We start from the raw sequence: 19,543 nt of genomic DNA on the forward strand, positions 1-19,543 counted from the left end.
CAAGACTTCTCAGTCAACACACACAAACACACACAATACAAACGACACAATTGTATGAGTATTCGTTACAGAAAATCACTACTAACATAACATAGAACATACACAAAGGTTTTTGAGTTTTGGTTTGTTTGTCAACAGACCGCCGAACACGAACTAAAGAAAAAATAGCGTAGCGTCTAGCGAAAGGACCTAAAGTTTCAATATTTTGAAAATACCTATTAACCACGCCGCGCGGCTTAGGTTAGAGAGAGATAGCAATTATTTTCCTCGGCACCGGCGGCGGTCGGCAATACAACGTCGCGCAGTTTGTTTGTGACTTTGTATAGATAGATACCTATTAGTCGTGACCTGCCTATTTGACCTCTTGGAAAACAGCTGATCGCGCGCATTTTGCAAATTAAATTTACATTGCTAGTTTTTGTTAAAATCTTGATTTGACGATTTTTATTAAAAATCGTATTGAGATAATGTTATCCATACCAGTGTTTGAATAATGCTACTATTCGTAAGATATCTTTTACGCTATAGAATAACGTGAGCATATGTATTGTATAACATTTTTATTAAAAAACTATTTTTTAAAATAAAATGATTATAAAATATTTCATTTTCCCATCTTTAAAGTAACAACATATCAATTATTAAAGAATCATTCATTATCATTTATCGATAAGTTAACGCTCGATGTTATTTACCCATCCTTGCTTTTCATAGACAATCTAGCGTTACGAAATGTCAAATTGCCGTAATCGTAGTTAAGCTGTGCAAATTAATCTCGTTGTGATTTTGTTTTTCAGAAAATAAATGTGAATAAATCGTAAATTCGGTGTAGTTTTTGGTGTAATTCGTACTGTATGCGTATAATAAAGGATTTAGACACTTTGTTCTTTAGAAATTACGTATAACGTAAGTGAAATATGTGATTTTAGTGACAAGACGGGTTTGTTTTGGTGATAAGACTTCTAAGAAAATTTTCGGTATAGATATTTTTATTTATGGTCAATTGGCTACAATCATGCCTGATGGAAAGCAATGGTAAGGTTTCGGATAGGACACTTGCGTTGAAAGTGCCTATTCACTCTATACTAAAGCCATACTCGACGTGTACTGATTCTTCGTTATCAACTCTCACTCACTGCTGAGCTCGAGTCTCCTCTCAGAATGAGAGGGGTTAAGCCAATAGTCCACCACGCTGGCCCAATACGGATTGGCAGACTGCACACACGCAGAGAATTAAGAAAATTCTCTGGTATGCAGGTTTCCTGATATTTAATTTCTTAAAATGCACACAACTGAAATGTTGGAGATGAATGCCCCGGACCGGATTAGAACCCGCATCCCACATCCTCCGGGATCGGAGGCACAGGTCATATCCACTGGACTATCACGGCTCTCTTCTGATGAACCTACTGATTACCAATAAACATTACGAGGTAGAAAAAGCATGTCATTTTATAACTTATTTATTTTTTATTATGTATCTAGTGTTATTTGATTAAAATGTTGTTCAAGTTAGGCAATTATAATAATTATCTCTAGGTGTAAAATGACTAGCGATTTCCACCCTCATTTTTAATTTGTTGGTAAACAGTGCACATCGAGTATGCTGTATGGCTTTATTATAGCCATAATGATGTTGATTAAAAGGTGGCAGCACTGACGCCTGAAGAACATTCCCGAGGACGGTACTTTCTCTGTTCTCTGTGGGCACTGGTATTACACACTAAATGTTCATTCGATGTTTCGATTTTTAGTTACGGGACTTTACCTAGAAATCTAGAATTATCATTGTAATGTACTTAGTGTAGTACATAGTATTTGTTTCCTAAGAACTATCGAGTTTTATCTTTTATAAGAGGTACGCGTAGTGCAGTGGCGTAGCGTGCCTTGGAGGGGCCCTGTATCAGTTGGTGGCCCAAATGAAGAGAAAAAAATTCTCACAAAAGAAACAAAAATTCACAAGACGGAGGTCCTGTGTTCGATCCCCGGCTGGGCCTAGTGAGGTTTTCTTAATTGGGCCAGGTCTGGCTGGTGGAAGACTTCGGCCGTGGCTAGTTACCCTCCGGTGACGCCGCTGAGGTCCCATTATGGAGCCTACGGCACTTCCACAATCAGAAAAAAAGGCTAGTCACCCTACCGACAAAGATGTAGAAACCGTCAGTGGTGTGGATTTTCATCCAACTTCTAACAAGCCCGCTTCCATCTTGAATTTCATCACTTACCATCTGGTGAGATTGTAGTCAAGGGCTAACTTGTAAAGAACAAACAAATGAAAATAAAAAGTGGCGTCGGGGTTATATGATGTTTATTATTTATCCAGTGCCGGCTTTAGGTAACTTAATGCCCTGAGCAATCTTCCCCTTTGGACCCCTTATCCTTAAGTTAACTAAAAAAATGTTAATAATTATGTATCGTAGGTAGAATATGTGTCAATCAGCCTCAATTTATAACATGCGGATTTTGAAATTGCTTTAAATTTCGTGTGCTCTTTTTTCGGTCGTCTCTGGTGTCCCCTATTATGCCCTGAACAATCGCTTAAGTAAATAGCTTGAACTGCCTGTAGGCTGTAGCGATCAGTTCCAGATGATAATGGTTATACCTACTTCAATTACCTACTATAGCTGTTATTACAGGCGGGCACAATGCCGACTTCAAACGCATTGGACTTAAGTGCGTGTAGGGCTACCATCCATTCGAACTATTTCGGATGATTCCTCGGATATTGCCTATGTACCTAAGTTAAAACAATATTATAACTTTTATGAAATCTTTTTTTAGGTCATTTATTCTAATAAAATACTGATATTTAACGCCCACCCACGTGTTATGATATTACCTATTCAAATAAAATCCTGATATTTAATGATTATACTTACCTAATTCAATTATCTATTATACCTTCTAGTACTTATTATAAGCGGGCACAATGCAGACATCAAACGCATTGGTCTTAGTGCATGTAGAGCTACCATACATTTGAATTATTTTGTACTAGTAGACGCCGCGCGGCTTCACCCGCGTGGTTCCCGTTCCCGTAGGAATACAGGATTAAAATATAGCCTATAGCCTTCCTCGATAAATGGGCTATCTAACACTGAAGGAATTTTTCAAATCGGACCAGTAGTTCCTGAGATTAGCGCGTTCAATCAAACAAACAAACAAACTCTTCAGCTTTATAATATTAGTATAGATATAGATGATTCCTTGGATATTGCTTATGTATGTCAGAACATAATAAACCTTTCATAAAATTATTTTGTAAAAGTAATATGCAGAAAAAAACAGATTGTGATAGGAACTAAATATGTCGTAATGATACGGAGTATGCACTATAACAGCTCAGTGTAGCGATAGAGATGGCTTAACGCCGGATCGAGTGGGAGAGAATCGCACAGTCGATTGCGCATGGCGACGCGTCGCCACACCGTACACACTATTGTATATAGACTGTATATATATATGCCGTAGTGAAGTGTCGCCACGGCATGCATCGCCACGCCAGAAATCGGTTTTACGTGCCGCGTGCGGCTATAGATGTTTCACATCAATAAAACTTTTTACTCCACCACATACACCGTAAGTTATGATTTATTGGCCGTTTTCTTCAAGCATGGTCACCTTAGTTTTTATACGACTTTCAATCATTGAAGCTGCGTAGCTATCTAATCAACAATCATCAAACGCAATCACAATCAGTTGGCCGTCGACCGAAGGGATAGCTGCACGCGTCGCCCCACACGTTTGCGTTACTACAATACGTACGAAAATTGCGCGCCGATGGACAATTTCGAAATTGTGGACTTTAATTCTTTAAGTGAGTACTATTATATTTACAATCGTAACTGAATACGCAAATACGCAATAAGATATAGGTAGATTAATAATCATTTTCTTAGATTTTAGCACAATATTCAAAAATATTGCTCAGGTTCTCTTTGGTTCTCGCAAAATATTATAAAGCAATCTATTTATAATCACGCCTATAAATACACGTTGACCTAGTTGCTAATGCTACCTATATGTTGTAAATAAACAATGATTTGCAATACAAAAAGTTGGTAAATACCAATTATAGTGATACTTGCATACATAATAATAATCAGGTAGGTACTTAGGTAAATACAACATTTGAAATTTCTACATTTACTCGTAACAACACCCTATGTATACATTTACAATGACTTTGGACGGCCATTTTAATCAATACAATACAAGAAATCAATTTCCTATGACATGTACCTTCAATTAACATTATCAAAATTAATAATCTTGATTAAGCATTTGTTAATTATAATTTGACCCCGAGTATTTTTATACCTACTAGCTTTTACGTTAGGGTTGGTCTACCAGATTAACATAATTATCATCATCATGAGAACATTTTAACGATTACAGATTTCCGTGATTTGTTTCTTAACAAATCACGGAAATCTGTACTTAATCGGTCGGTTAAATCGGTTATCACATTTCATATTTATCATTCATCATGATAGTCAAGCTTTTTAAAAATTTTATGGTCCATTACAGGAGCCGTCTTCTTTTATTTTAGGAGAAGTTTTGAAAAATATCTATATCTACCACACTACTCCAATCAAATTGCCAGAAAATCTTAGAAAATTTCAAAAACGAAAAAGAGCTGATGAATGTTTTTACTTAATAACATCTAACCATACGGTAGTGGGGCCCCATATTTTCATTTGCACCAGGGCCCTTGATAACCTAGCTACGCCACTGGCTTCATTAATTAGCTAGAGGTAGCTTAAATCCTCAAGCTATCAAACATAAAACAACATGAAAACTCTGTTCAGTGATTTATATTTTTATTTTCCCCCCAATAAGATTTTAAATGATCTGAAAACTATTTTTAGTGCTCTAAGTAAGGAGAAGGTGGTAATAATAATATTTTTCATTATTTTATACTTTGTAGCCATAAAGTGAAAACTTCTGACCTTGACTTTATTCAAATGTCTTATGCAGCAATCTTTACGATGTGTAAATAATATATTGTTAATCTTTATACCTCAAGTAGGTACATCAAGTAATAAACTTGGTAATCTCTTTACGACATAATAAAATTATCCTTGTGTACACGAAATTCAGAAATACATACTACGTACGTACTGTACTGTCATCAACCCATATTCGGCTCACTGCTGAGCTCGAGTCTCCTCTCAGAAAGAGAGGGGTAAGGCCAATAGTCCACCACGCTGGCCCAATGCGGATTGGCAGACTCACACACGCAGAGAATTAAGATAATTCACTGGTATGCAGGTTTCCTCACTATGTTTTCCTTCACCGATTGAGACACGTGATATTTTATTTCTTAAAATGCACACAACTGAAAAGTTGGAGGTGCATGCCCCGGACCGGATTCGAACCCACACCCTCCGGAATCGGAGGCAGAGGTCATGTCCACTGGGCTATAACAGCTCTTGTGTGTGACTGTACTGTACTGTGGTACTATAATATGGAAATTATATATCAGACACGTTTTAAATAACAGGCGAGACGGCCAAAACTTTATTACGGGCAGCGGTGGACATACGCAAGCGATCGTACTGTCCATACTCAAACTTCGCAGTTGGAGCTGCGATATTAACAGAAGAGGACTGGAAAATCTACACAGGATGTAATATTGAAAACTCTACGTTATCGCCGACAATATGCGCAGAGAGGGCAGCAGTGCCAAAAGCCGTTTGCGACGGTTATTTGAAATTCAAAATGGTGGCGGTTGCCGCGCATCAAAATGACTCGTTCACAGCGCCCTGCGGTGTATGCAGGCAAACTTTAAGTGAATTTCGAGGTTCGGACGGCGATATAGACATATTCCTCACCAAACCATCGATGGATAAAGTTTTATGTACAAAGCTGTCTCAGTTACTACCGCTATCGTTTGTCAGTTATAAAAAAGATAGCGTCATTAATAATTGTAAATAGTATGTATGCATTATTGTAGTAATTGATGAATAATGGATGCACACACTGGTTGTGAATAGTACCTTTTGGTACCATCGAGGGTAGAGGTAAGAAGAACCATCTCTATATCAAGGAGCGTTAATTTTTAGGAGGCGCTACTGTAGCTCTATTTTTAATGTTATTACACATTAATTTATCAAGAAATACGGCTTAAAATAAAAAGAAGAATGCCCGACTAGTTTCGAACCCATACAAGGCCCTTAGTCATAAGCTGGTTCTTGCAACGCGTCACGATCCAAACCATAGAGTGATCGAAAACCGCGACGCGGCGACGCGGCGGCGCGTACTGCCGCTCGCAGCGCGCGTTGAGAGAGGGGTTAAGGTGTGGGAGTGAAATTTCCATTACACTGACGATTCCTGAACGTCATTTTGATTTGACCCTTTTCTTGTACCTAAACAATCCGAACTAACACTATCTTACTTTGTTTGTAATTTGCGACATCGAATGAATAAGCGGTGTCCACGTGTATCACGTGAGTTTTAGCCGTGTTTCATAACAAATTAATATGAATAACACTCGGAATAGTTTGAATTCTAAAATGTTATTAGACAGTTTTTACAGAGTGGTTTACATGAAATGCGAAGGATGATTTCTATCTGTCTATTTACTTCTCTGTCTACGTCACTCAAACTACGATTGCTATGATTTTATTTTATCGCAAGCGCCATTCTGGCCCGATTTTGAACTACTGTTTTATCGTTACAAGTGGATACTTTTATCGGGTAATCCCCAAATGAGAAGGTTCTTTTTATATCTACCCTCCATAGTCTCGTTAATTGATGTGTTAGCTACTATAATAATAGTAAAATTAAAAGTTCCTACCAGTTTCTTCGGGCGCGACGGTTTTAATTTTTTTTTTTTTTTTTATAATTACTTTGATAAATTACGTAATCACAGCATTACTTTCGTATTTCAATCCATTCTTGCTCGCTTGCAAGCAGCCTCGTAAGTTTCAACGAAACTAAGCACATAGCGGCGATCAAATATGTAAAAAATAAACGCATTTGAATAAAATTTTGTTTATTACGCTTACCCAATTAAATGTTTTACATAGCTATATTACACACTTATAAATACATATGTAGTTAATTAAATAATGTAAGATAATAATTGTTTGACGTTATAGATAATACTTACAAGTAATAACTTTAATAAACAAAAACAAGATAGGTACTTGCTGACCTGAAAGCTTGACCATAAATATTTGACAGATTCTTTTGATCATACAATGTATATCTACCCTAATAGTACTGGGAAATAAGACGAGTGTAATAAAAGATCTGCCAGTGAATAGTTTCTAAGGCTCGAATATACATTTGAAAGTCTAGCTTGAAAATAAATAGCGTTGCATACAATATACATGGGTACCTACTCGTAAAAATAAATGCTAGGCGTCAAAGAAACATTCAAACATTGAAGTGAAGAAAACTGTCAAAATCTCGCTGCACCACAAATAAATAGTCTGAAAGAACAAGATGGCGCGTACCCTCGCAAAGTATTGTGAAGTATTTAAATAGTGATGTAGGTACAGCATGGTGTTATCGATGTTATCTCAAAATCACAATTAACAATGTTTTTGATAATTCAAAATTTACATACTAATGGAGATTATTTTGCTGTATTATACTGATAGGGTACTATTTCCAAAAAAAAAATATCAAATCATTATCAAATGAAATGAAAATGATAACAAGTAAATGAAAAAAAAACAATCATCAATCTACAATCATAAACAATCGGGAACCTATAACGAGTAAAAAAATAACGAGGAGCGATGACATGAGGTTGGTAAAATTCTATTATTTTACCAATAGATTAAAGTCGACATAGTCAATATAATAAAACATCTTAGTGCTCTCGGCGGGATAGGAACAATAAATGAAATGCACCTCACTGATGAAGCTCTTTGCCAATGGCTATAATATACGGCCAAATCTGAAACGAAAGCTTAACGCAAATCATATTTCGGTTAATAATTATATTTAAATTTTAAATCAGCCGTTTTGCGCGAATTTCGCGTTAGTATAGTAACATGACGGTGTCCGCGATTATAGTGTCTATTTTTGTATATAGTGTAAAGTGTCATATAGCTAATACTTATAGGAAATAGGAAGCTTAACTGTGATTAATCAAAGTTCCTTATTTCATTTCCTTATACATAAGCATAAACGTCACAATACAATAGCAAACTGACAAACATTGACAAAGTAATTGCACATTCCAACGAAAGAACCTTGCAAATAATTGCGCCTACTTGGTTAATGTTTTATTTTATATTCAATTGCGTGGTGGCATTTTCTTCACGGAGAACTTACTGAATGAAAAAATAATAGTTATAATACCTATTACTTTAGAGTCAGTGTAAAATGCCGAATATCATCGATAATAATTTGTCGATAATTCGCCTCATTTTATGTATAACTTCCCAAAGCGAACGTTGATGCGACGTTTGTTTAGGCAGTACGTTATTTTAAGGACTGGATAGATTACTGGATTCACTTCACAAGATAAATATTAATACTGAATAGCAGACTCCTGTGACAATGTGGAAACTATCCCTTCTAAAAATTACAAATCCTTGACAATTTTTATACAACCTTTCTCTAGAATTAATCGAAAGCCAGTGTGTAAAGTTTTCGAGTTTACCACGAACAGTTAGAATTGTTTATTCTACTAGCAGACGCCTACTATAATGATATTTAAATAAGGTTGGAACCGAACAAGTGATTATTTACTTTTTTCATTTTCAACATCACCTTAGTTTAAATATAGCGTTGCAGTATATGTAAATACAATTATAAATACAGAGCCTCCTCGAATAATTATACCTTGACAATTAATATGAATCTTAGAATAAGATAAAATGTCAAGTTCCACTTTGAGTGGTGTCTTTTTCTCACATTTTGGTAGATGTTATATTTTATAAAGGTTTGGGTTTGTGACAAATTCAACAAGAATCAGTAAAGCATAATCATACAAGTTTATCATCATCAAATAATCATCCGCGTCTAACCACTAGATAAGTCTGCGCGCCACTGGCGGCAATACGCAACGGTATATTGGTAAATAGGTGTCGATGTCGTCACACCCACAATCCAAAAACGCACTTCTGCTACGACTATTCAGTTAACATTACGACAATCAAAACCAAACCTTTACCATAAAACATAACATCGATCAATACATACAATAGGAATTCGAGATAGACGAATGGAGCAGGAGACATTTTAGCCGTAAATAAAAAATACTGAACACTTACATCTCACCAAAACGGACACCATCCTATATAGCACTGGCACAAATTCTCATTGTTTGTAGCTATTTTAATCAACAAATCGACTTGTTTCGGTACACTAACCACCGATTCTATATTGGGGAAGTCCCGTCCGGTCAACTTGTCTCTAATACGATTCAATATAGCGAGAGCGCGCTTGTTGAGGTTAGACTCTGGTGGCATTTCCAAAGACTCGTATCGCAGGTGATTCCTGCTCCTGCTGGGAAGGGAGTATGAAGACTCGATGTCAGAAGAGAAGGTGGACTCTGTGATGGAGTGCTTCTCGTTGTCTATGAGTCTCCAGTTCAGCAGTGGGTCGTAGACGAAAGCCTCCAGTACCGCCATGACACTGTCGCGATGTTTGTGAAGGACGTGCATCACTGATTCGCACGTTGAACGGTATGATCCCTCTATACCAGTTACCTGCGAGATTAACTCATCGTTAAATATACCAGCAGCAGAAAATAACGAACAAAAATCCGTGCAACACAACAATCTATACTTATAATCCGTAGTGAGGTCAAATCTGTATATGAAATATATTTCCAAAATAACTAATAGGGGTGATTACCGATCGATATTGATGCCAAAAATGCAATCAGTAAAATTTATGTCTGTCTGTCAGTCTGTATGTTCGTTATAGAAACAAAAACTACTCTACGGATTTTAGCGAAACTTTACTTTATTACAATAGTGGAGTCCTGACCACTGGTTGCTTGGGCACTCAAAATGACAGTGCAAATAAATAAATGAGAAAACCTTAAAATGGCCTAAATGCCTATAATATAAGCGTATTTATAGAAAGTGCATAAAATACTTACCTCCATAGCATTAATCAGCATCCGAGTCAATCTAAACGGTATCTTTTCTGGAAACCGTTCTCTAGTTTGTGTGACTTCAAAACAATCGCCGAAGTCGATGTGCAATACTTTTCCTGTCACTCTATGCAGCATGATGTTGGACGGATGTCTGTCCCCGAGTCCCAGAATGTAGCCCACCATGCTCATAACAGCGAGGGAGCGGATGTAGTTCGTGCGGCGTTCGAACCAAACCTCAGCTGATGGACTCTTGAGCCACAGGAGTCTGGACAAGTCATTCCCTGGTGTCTGAGATAGAGTGTATTCGAAGACTTCCACCTGCAATATGTCTTATTGGTTAGTACAGTAACTTGCAGTTACTACAATAATAGTTAAAACTAAAAAAATAGAATTCGATTCTCCAGCAATAATTTATTTAGCTGTTTACAGTTTTTGTGTTTTTTCTAATCTCTGTCTAGAAACTTTTGTCTCTGATATAAAATTCACTTCGTTCGGTTCCTATGATACACTCGAGTTTTAAAAACGTCATGCAAACGTTTCATAATCTAACTACAATCATTCGTCACTGTCCATCACAATGGGTAATTTCAATGCTTTTACTCTAAATTCACTCTATACTAATATTGTAAAAAGGTAAAGTTTGTGGTATTGTAGGGGGTAGGTAATCTCTGAACCGATTATTAAAATTCATTTACCACCAGAAAGCCACTATGTTTGTGTGTTATAGGCTATATTTTATCCCACGGAAACGGGAACTATGCGGGTGAAACCGCGGGGCGTCGGCTAAATACATACCTTATGTTTTAACATCAATTTCTGATAATCAGATGCCATCCTCAACATTATCTGTTGCTCAGTGTTCAAAGCCATTTTATTAGTTTTCTTGTCTCTATAATCGCTTATAAGGTTATACAGAGTGTCGCATTGGGGTACCCAACCAATCAGACCAGAGTTGGGTGATAAAGGTATGACCGCATATCTCTGAATGGCTAGATCGTGTCTGTATGTATTCGTATCTGCTTGGAGCAGGGTGTTGACTAAGCCGAAGAGTTGCATCACTCGCTCGTCCTGACGCAAGTCCTCGTGGCCTTTTAGCAGGAACATGTATTGCTTTCCGTCCGAGCCTTGTATTGTGAGACGACGTGGCCGTTGTTTGGATTTAATAACCTGTTACCAACAATTTTAAATTAATTTATATTGTGTCATGTAATTTATATTATGTCATTTCCGCTAAAAATTGATAAACTGGGCAAGTTATAGTTAGCAATAAGAGCATAGTCCTAATACTTGGGTCTGACTTTTGAGTTTTGTAGCCGCTGCTATACTGGGAAATATGTTGACTTGCAATATGAGAGAAGTGAGAAGATTTTTATGTCCTATTATTAAACCTTAAACCTGTACCACAGAAAACACATGTAAAAGTACCTGTACAGTAACCATCTAGTCAAACTAAACGTTTTGGACAATATTATAGTACGTACACACTACAAGATGTTTATTTCTTGTTTTGTAGTGACGTCTGGTGACCCTAAATTTTCGGACCATAGTTACAATATTTCACCTCGATGAGAAAATGTAAGTCATTGACAAATCAATCGTTGAGGAAGACTGCTGTATGGTGATGTTGATGTTGACCTGCAAGTGAGTATTGATGTGCGCGATGCGTATGAGGCGCTCGTCGGGCACGTAGGAGCCGGGCACGGCCAGCTCCAGGTCTCGGCATGCGTGTAGCCGCCGGCTCACGTACTGAAGCTCCAGCGACGTGTGCGAGCGGAACTGCGCACCGATACGCCGCACCACGTGGCAGTACAGGTCCCACGCCTCGTTGAGGTACCGGTCCTCGTTGCTCTCCTGGCAGAGAACAGGCAGAAGTCAATTTAACTCAGATTTTGGTTTCTATATTCGTATTTCGCTAATTAATTGCAGTTGGTGCACACCTTATACAATTCACACCAGCGCTGAGCTTCGTGCAAATCTCGACCATACATTTGTAGAAAAGACACCTCCTTCAATGTCTCCGGCGGCTGATCGAGCATTGCGTGCATTTTGTCAAGCGTTCTAAACATGCCCCTGTAATCTTTTTCACTGAAGTATAACCTAAAAATTATCATATTTGAAAACTTACATTAATCAAAATCAAGATGAAATTAATTTCAGCATTAATTTGCATCATTAAAACTTTTGTAATATTTATTTGTTTTACATTATTTTAAAATAACGGTGACAATAATAAACATGTAATAATGATGATAAAATTGTACCTTGAGGCATCTTCTAATGCAGTGTAAACCTGATCATGCCACAACATCGCAATTTTGATCAATTCCTCTGATATGATTTCAGCTTCGCTGACCAATTTCTGTGAATGCGTACACATGGTCCTCAAAATATAGTTAGCGGCATTTTTCCGCGTCACAAATGAGGACTTTGTGGCAACAGTCAAAGGATAGACCAAAGCTTGTGGGTGAAGTTTGCCGATATCTATCAACAAGATGTGCACCAATTTTGCCACCAAACTCCTCGGGGAATCTATTCTAGCAATCAGTTGAGGAATAACTTGTAGCCATATTTTAACATCAATTTGTCTTATGCCTTCAAACAAAGCGTCATACACAGCGGGGTGATGTCCATGATCAAACCATAATGTAAGAAGCCTCAAAGTATCTTGTAGAGAACTTCCATTTGAGAGACTAATAGATTTAAAGAATCCTTTAATGGCGGGTATTGTATACGTATTGATGAATTCCGCCCTTGAGACCTTTTTTTCGCTGGATCCGCCAGCTAGACTACTCTCTGATATACTGTCTTGTTGTTTATAAAACAGTACAGTCTCGAAATTCATACACGCCCAAGCGTGGCATGCTTTGTACCACTCAGGTGCAAGGTTAGTGGCTGCGTCGTAGTTCCTTAAAATTTCTGGTATAGATAATTCATTGATTTCTTGGAGGGACTCGCTCCAAGATCCCAATTTTAAATGACAGCGTGCCAGTAAACGACAGTGTTCTTCATTTTCTGGTTCGGAGGTATCCACAAACCTTTGCAAAACATCGTAAGCATAACGCTTATTTCCCGCGTCCCATAAATTTTTGCTATACGATAAAACAATTCTAGGATCTTGAGTTCGTAAAAGCACGTCAGAATTAGACATTGGATCGCAACCTAACACAGAAAGAACTATTTTATGTGCTTGATTAACGGCACCTGTTTTTCTGCATAAAGAAGCAAACTTTAACCAAGTCTGAAAATCTTCTCGAGGAGTCATCACCAAGGTGCGAATTTGAAGCATTCTTCGCCAATCTTCGACTAAACGCTGACCACCCTGCAACCGCGTCCACCAAGTTCTATGAATAATACCTCTTCTTTCTTCGACAAGTTTGTATGTTACGACTTCCTCCAACTCTGTTAACAGCTGCGCATTTACCAAAGACCCGTATGCTCTCTGATAACTTTCACCAACTACTGCTGACAATTCTGCATCTAGTACGTTCCTCGCTGTGTCGACATAATGTCTCGACTCCGACCAACGCCCCTCGTGGATTGCCAAAATCGCTCTGTAAAATGCACCATCTTGAGTATCGTCAGGAATACAATTCACGTATTTTTTCATAGAATCCCATTCTTGTAAGCCCCAAGAAGCAGCAGCAGCAATTTTCGCTGATTTATTTTTAAAATCTTCATTCATCGTATCCCATTCATCTGTAGTAATGTTATAAAGCTTGTGCCATTCTCCCAAAGCTTCTAAACATCTCATCATCCCTAATTTTGATTCACTGTCTTGAGGATCATCATCTAACTTTTTACTGTAAAGTTCCAACGCCTGATCCCAGTTATGCAGTTTCTCGTACCAACGCACATGTACGTTTAAAGAACAGTCTCCGTTTCTTTTTTGTGAAATAACTTTTTCAATCAACCCATTCGCGGATTCCTTTTGTTGTAATTTATTATTTATATGTATAAGCGCCTCGACCACTTGGGTTGAAGGATTCCTTCGGTACTCTTCTTCCTGCGAAAATAGTTTTTGGGAATAATAAAAAAAGCAATCATGAATTTTGATATAAAACCTGAAATGGTGTTCCAAATACCTTGTAGAAAAGAGCCTTTGCGTAAGCCCGGCAAGTTATTGCGGTGTCACCAAGAACTTTTATAGATATAGGTAGGGCGCCTTTTTCGCAGTGCTCCAGAAATTCTGCAAGGTTGAGTACAACCAACGCCACCTCTGGAGCATCAGGTACTTTAAGCACTCTTTCTAAAGCTGTAACTAGCTCACTACGGGACTGTTCCCCCAGCTCTGTCCAACACGACATGAAAGCTGCGTTGAATAAATCACTTGCCAATTGCGGATAATTTTGTGCTAAACTGGAACAAGCTCTGCAAATAAACATTTACATTTTCAGGAATTTAGCTGTCAATACCTAAAAACAATAAACTGAAAAAATTTCCATGTGGGATACCTTATCGCCGGGCTGTTGGACTCGGTCAAAAATCCAACGCTTAGTTGACGTAACCATTCTAACCAATCTTCTTTTGATACAACATTATTGACTGCCCAACATTTTCGAAGCTTTTCCACATTGAGCGGCAATTTCTGGATCGTTTGAGGATCATTGTTGACCACCTATGAACAAATCTCAATCAATGTCAATCATTTTACAATTTATTCTACGGATAATTACAATATACGGACAAATATATAAAAATACAATACTTACATTTTTCTTTAGGTTTCGTATTCGTAACCTCGTTTCGTCCAGATAATCATCATCTGAAGCCAGGGTAGAAATAACTTGCAGCCTGGTTACTAACACTATGTAATTTGGGCATTGAATTTTATGTTTGACTAATATTCTGTCTATCGAAGCAATGTAGTCTATGTATTCTCGTCCTAATTGAACGATCAAAGCACAAAGCGTGTTCATTGCGGTTTGTTGCAGAGATGGACTGTTTTCCAAAACTTTGGCCAATGTTTGAATTATCATTGCTGAATATGGCTTAAGATACAGATGCATTGCTAAATGTTCAATCGTTTCCATCGCCAATTTGGATATTGACGTCGGTATATTCCTTCCATCAAATAGCCCAGTTATTGCGGGCACTACCGACAGCAAAACGTCATCCAAATTATTTTCGAACTTCTGAATCGCTAGTAATAACTTCTCAGTTAAAATTTTATCTTTACTTCTATCGTTTTTCAAAACTCTTAAAATGTTTGGTAATATCTTTCGCAGATATACTTTGAATTCTGTACCGATAGCAACTGTTATGTGCTCAACCAACAATATAAGTGTGGGTTGCAAAGGACTGTCTGGTGTCCAATATTCTCTGATAAGATCAAATATTTCCTCTAAATATGCCCGAATGTGGATTTTTACTACAGAAATAAGTAACGCCAACTGTGTGAATAAAAACTCCCTAAAATTTTGATTATCAGTTGTTCGGATGACGTATATAAGACTCGGAGTAACGCGCGAAATGTATGGGACGCATTTTATACCCAAAGTTTGGAAAATATAGGTGACAGAATGGACTACGCTTGTGTGGTGTTGAGCCAGTAATGGATCGCGCAGTATACGCATTAGTGACGTTACTGCTATGGCTGGATAGAATTCGTCCAGAACTAGAGGCGACATGCTGACGAGCATTTCACTTACATTGATGTCGAAATTATCATTTGTCGACGATGTATCTGGCACAGGTATTAATGTAGACACAGTTTGGAAATCAATTAGCCCTTGATTAACTCTATGTTTATAAGGATCAAGAGCACCCAAAAGACCAAGAACTCGAATAGTTTCTCTTCTATCTACAGGATGCTGTTCAGTCTTTAAGAAATTCAGAAGCATATCCATAAGATTAGGATATGACATGTATGGTGACACAACATAACCGATTGCGCCTATGACTTGCCCAAAAGACCATAAAGCAACACTTTTTTTCTCAGGCTGATTAGGATCTGACAATATTTCGAGCTGGATCGACATTAGTTCTGGCAACCAACTGATCAGAGCACTCCCACCACCGTGAACTTCAGCAAGATCTCCTATAGATTTTAAAATTATACATATCATAGTTGAATTTGTTCCGTCTTCTTTTAATTTTGGTATGAAAACTTTTAAAATTGTATCCACAAACTGTTGCGTCAATCGCGGAGCGTGTGATATGATGTTATTTACCATTCTGAGTGACTGCTCTTTATTGCGAGCTGATTCTGAATATTGTAATTCCATTAATATTTGTACGAATAGTTGTCGCAGAACGGGCGTAGTGTAACTGGGATTTATATTGCTCAACCTTCCTGTGACACACAGGGCCAACTCACTCACGTCGCTATTTGAATCATTGATAGCAACAAACAGACAACTCAGATGTTCCTCAACAGCTAAATATTTATCAAATACAGGATTAGTAAATATTTCAAGCACTTTATACCGAATTTCGTGGTCAAAGTCAGAGCGACCGATAGATAAAAGTTTGCCGAGAGATTCATCAATTAAAGCATTTAAAGTACGAGAATTGGTGACCGAACATCGTTCAATAGCTTTGTTAAGCAATTTAGCTACAGTCTTGACTGCCTCTAGTCGCACATCTTGTTGCTCAAATTGCAAATAATGATCAGTACATCTCCTGATAAATGACATAAGAGTATTGTTCCATTCAAAATCAAATGTACCCAGAGTATGCAAGGCTAAGACCAACTTTACAGCATCATGTGGCTCTACTAATAAAGCTTTTGACAAAGCGTGCACAGAAGGTGATTCTCCACTATTGGACATATATGGTTTCTTCCTCAATATCAAAGACAAGATATTAAGCAACCTATCAGTAATATCTTTTTTCAAAGATGGCACCTTTTGACTTAGTTCCTTAAAACATGTTGTCAATTGTGAGCTAAGTCCCGTGGCGCACATGGGGTCGAGAAGTTCTTTTATTTCATTTGCGACGTTTTCCTTCATTGCTATACCTAGCAACGTGACACAGTGAAACAAGGGTGTATCTATACCAGTTTTCTTCCTAGGAACATCTTTAAGAGGAAATGTTTGTTTTATAATTTCTATGATTCGAGGGAGGTACTGTTTGATATCATCTTCTACAGCAATGCAAATAAGTCCCAATGTTGTAAAAGCCATTGCTTTCTCTTTTTCCCTGCCTCTCAGAAAGGTTATTAAATGATTGATTGTGGATTTCAGATGTTTTCGAGCAAATGCTTCTCTGTTGAATGCTGCTAATCTTGGTATTAATAAAAGAAGCATCTGATGAACACCATGCGATCTTGAAATCTGTTGTGCCATTACATCTAAAAATATAAGAAACTGTCAACTAAATATTATAAACTACAAATGTGCAATGATTTACATACACCGGGGGGACCAGGGGATTAACATGAATTGGGATGCTGTGATAAGAGAACTGGATAAAATTTATTGTTTGAACAGGTACTGGTTAGGGGCACCTCTCCTGAGTTATTTTTCAAGCATGTTTTGAATCTCAAAATCAGTTCAAAGGGGACCCTGAATTTTTTTTAGGGTACTTGTTATGGAGGTTCTAGGTACCTAGAATTTAAAGAGGACATGAGAGACCTGTGTTTCGCTACTATGGAGGAAGTAAAACAAAAATAGCTGGATGGCTAAAGAACATCCCAATAATTGGCCAAAGTTAAAAAAAAGTTTAAAAATTAGGAGGATGGTTTTCAGAAGTGTCTTGTTGTGGTGGTAGGGGTGAACTATGTATGTGGTGATCATAAAATTGGTTAAAATATATTGAAAAGTTAAGACAGTTAATTTTGGGCCCCCGTTGGTATTTATGCATATCATGCATCTTAAACATACTGTCTACTTTGTGATAAAAATTATTAACACTTTGTAACCGCACACTGTTATTATGTTATCTTCATCTCATGAAAAACAAGTCATTTACTCACCTACAGATATTTTATCATACTTTTCCATTAATAATTTTTTACATATTGATGATTCCAGAATAACAATGTGTTGATTTTTATCATCATATTGATAAGCAGATGTAGTATACATCTTTGGATTTAATGTGGATATCTCATCTGATGTTTCTTGTTCTGAATCAAGTTTCTGCATAAGAGCAGTGTACTTCTTTTCCCAGTTAGAATTTGAACAACGGAACAGTTCATTCAGAATTAGTAATGATCCATGAACATGCTCATCTCTGCTCATAAACCTTTCTCTCATTTGATCAGAAAAAGAAGTCATGGCTTCCTCGTAACACTGAATATACCAATGTGCTTTGTTGCTTTGCTCTGGTATTTCCCTCTGTGATGTCACCACCAAAGCAGCTCTTATGGCCCTGGCTGCAACTTCTCTTACTTGCTCTTTAGGATCGCGTATTGCATTAATTATATAGTTAAAAAAACTGTTAATATGCTGAAAAAAGAATGATGGCATTGCAATAGCTAGTTCTCTTAATACAAGGCAAGCAGAGAGTCTCTTGGCTTCATTTCTTTCCCCAGATAACCATTCAAATGCTCTTTTTATCTCCATTTCTACATACTCCCCTCTTTTTATTCCAAGTGATGTTGAAATTCTTCCCACAGTCTTTGCAGCAAGTTCCAATATATTCATGTCATTACATGGAAATATATTTCTTAAATAATGTGCATAACGTGTTATTCTTGTTTTATTTGCTTCAGAATCACTGCTTATTAGGCAAACTGGAATAAAGAATACTTTATTTATTAATTTGACAATCTAAAAATTTTCATAATTAACTATTATATTAAATTAGCAACAACTAGAGATATACAGCCAGTGACTTTGGTTCTTCTGCAGATATCCTCATTTCTGATTTGATCTTCTAAGATGCACCACAACAAATCTTTAGACGAGAATATATAGAATACCCTATATACAATTTACTCTTTGCGAGAGAAACTCTCTTGGAAGTTCTAGGGATTATGTTATGATTAGATAAAATAGTTAAAATTCAAGTTTATTACCTATAGTTAAAATTCCAGCTTTTTTCTCATTGCTATCGTAGCTTGATGTCATTATATGAATTTGTTGACTGAATTCATCTAACACCTGAGTTAAAGCATCCTGAGACATTTCACGCAAATCCTGTTTTGCGAAATTTTGCAGTTCCCGAATAGCTTTATGACGGGTTTCCGTATGGCGGGACTTTAAGCCCATGACCAAATCCGATACCAATTGACTATTAGTCATTTTGATGTTGTGCTAAAATATATTTATACAAGATCCACTATACAAATTTAATTTAGCTCGTAGTCGCCGACATACTTTTCTTTTATTATTTCATACATTAGTAGCACTCTGTTTATAATCATATCATTTCATCAATATAAATTTCGGTTCTGTTTCTGTTTCATAAATGTTGAATTGAAATGATAATTATTTATTATAATTCAAAAGGTAAACAATAAATTGAAAACATGCGGCCATTATCACAATGTCAGATGTCAATGTCAAATTGCCAATTTTGATTTTAGGG

The 19,543-nt window shown here is 37.0% G+C and overlaps 2 protein-coding genes across 2 annotated transcripts; one reads left to right on the plus strand and one right to left on the minus strand.

Moving 5' to 3' along the window:
• Positions 1 to 3,670: 3,670 nt before the first annotated feature.
• On the plus strand, positions 3,671 to 6,991 carry LOC112052299 (cytidine deaminase). Its single transcript, XM_052887349.1, has 2 exons — positions 3,671 to 3,814; positions 5,504 to 6,991. The coding sequence occupies exons 1-2, from the start codon at positions 3,778 to 3,780 to the stop codon at positions 5,935 to 5,937; spliced, it is 471 nt and encodes a 156-aa protein (XP_052743309.1). The 5' UTR covers positions 3,671 to 3,777; the 3' UTR covers positions 5,938 to 6,991.
• On the minus strand, positions 6,981 to 19,522 carry LOC112052296 (serine/threonine-protein kinase Tor). The gene is made up of 11 exons (XM_052887339.1): positions 19,032 to 19,522; positions 17,985 to 18,746; positions 14,779 to 17,360; positions 14,521 to 14,684; positions 14,152 to 14,437; positions 12,331 to 14,072; positions 12,007 to 12,166; positions 11,705 to 11,920; positions 10,865 to 11,236; positions 10,073 to 10,387; positions 6,981 to 9,674 (listed from the first exon to the last, which is right to left on the minus strand). The coding sequence occupies exons 1-11, from the start codon at positions 19,255 to 19,257 to the stop codon at positions 9,240 to 9,242; spliced, it is 7,260 nt and encodes a 2,419-aa protein (XP_052743299.1). The 5' UTR covers positions 19,258 to 19,522; the 3' UTR covers positions 6,981 to 9,239.
• Positions 19,523 to 19,543: the final 21 nt, after the last annotated feature.

The sequence above is a fragment of the Bicyclus anynana genome, chromosome 19 (assembly GCF_947172395.1).
Source record: "Bicyclus anynana chromosome 19, ilBicAnyn1.1, whole genome shotgun sequence".
Taxonomy (NCBI): Eukaryota; Metazoa; Arthropoda; class Insecta; order Lepidoptera; family Nymphalidae; genus Bicyclus; species Bicyclus anynana.

Bases quoted from the DNA above. Each gene is read 5' to 3' on its own strand.
- LOC112052299 (XM_052887349.1), top strand. From the start codon at position 3,778: ATGGACAATTTCGAAATTGTGGACTTTAATTCTTTAA. The intron at 3,815-5,503 runs GTGAGTACTATT...TTTAAATAACAG, and splicing joins TGTGGACTTTAATTCTTTAA to GCGAGACGGCCAAAACTTTA.
- LOC112052296 (XM_052887339.1), bottom strand. From the start codon at position 19,257: ATGACTAATAGTCAATTGGTATCGGATTTGGTCATGGGCTTAAAGTCC. The intron at 11,921-12,006 runs GTGTGCACCAAC...GTTCTCTGCCAG, and splicing joins GCTGGTGTGAATTGTATAAG to GAGAGCAACGAGGACCGGTA. The intron at 10,388-10,864 runs GTATGTATTTAG...GACATATTGCAG, and splicing joins AATTGATGTTAAAACATAAG to GTGGAAGTCTTCGAATACAC.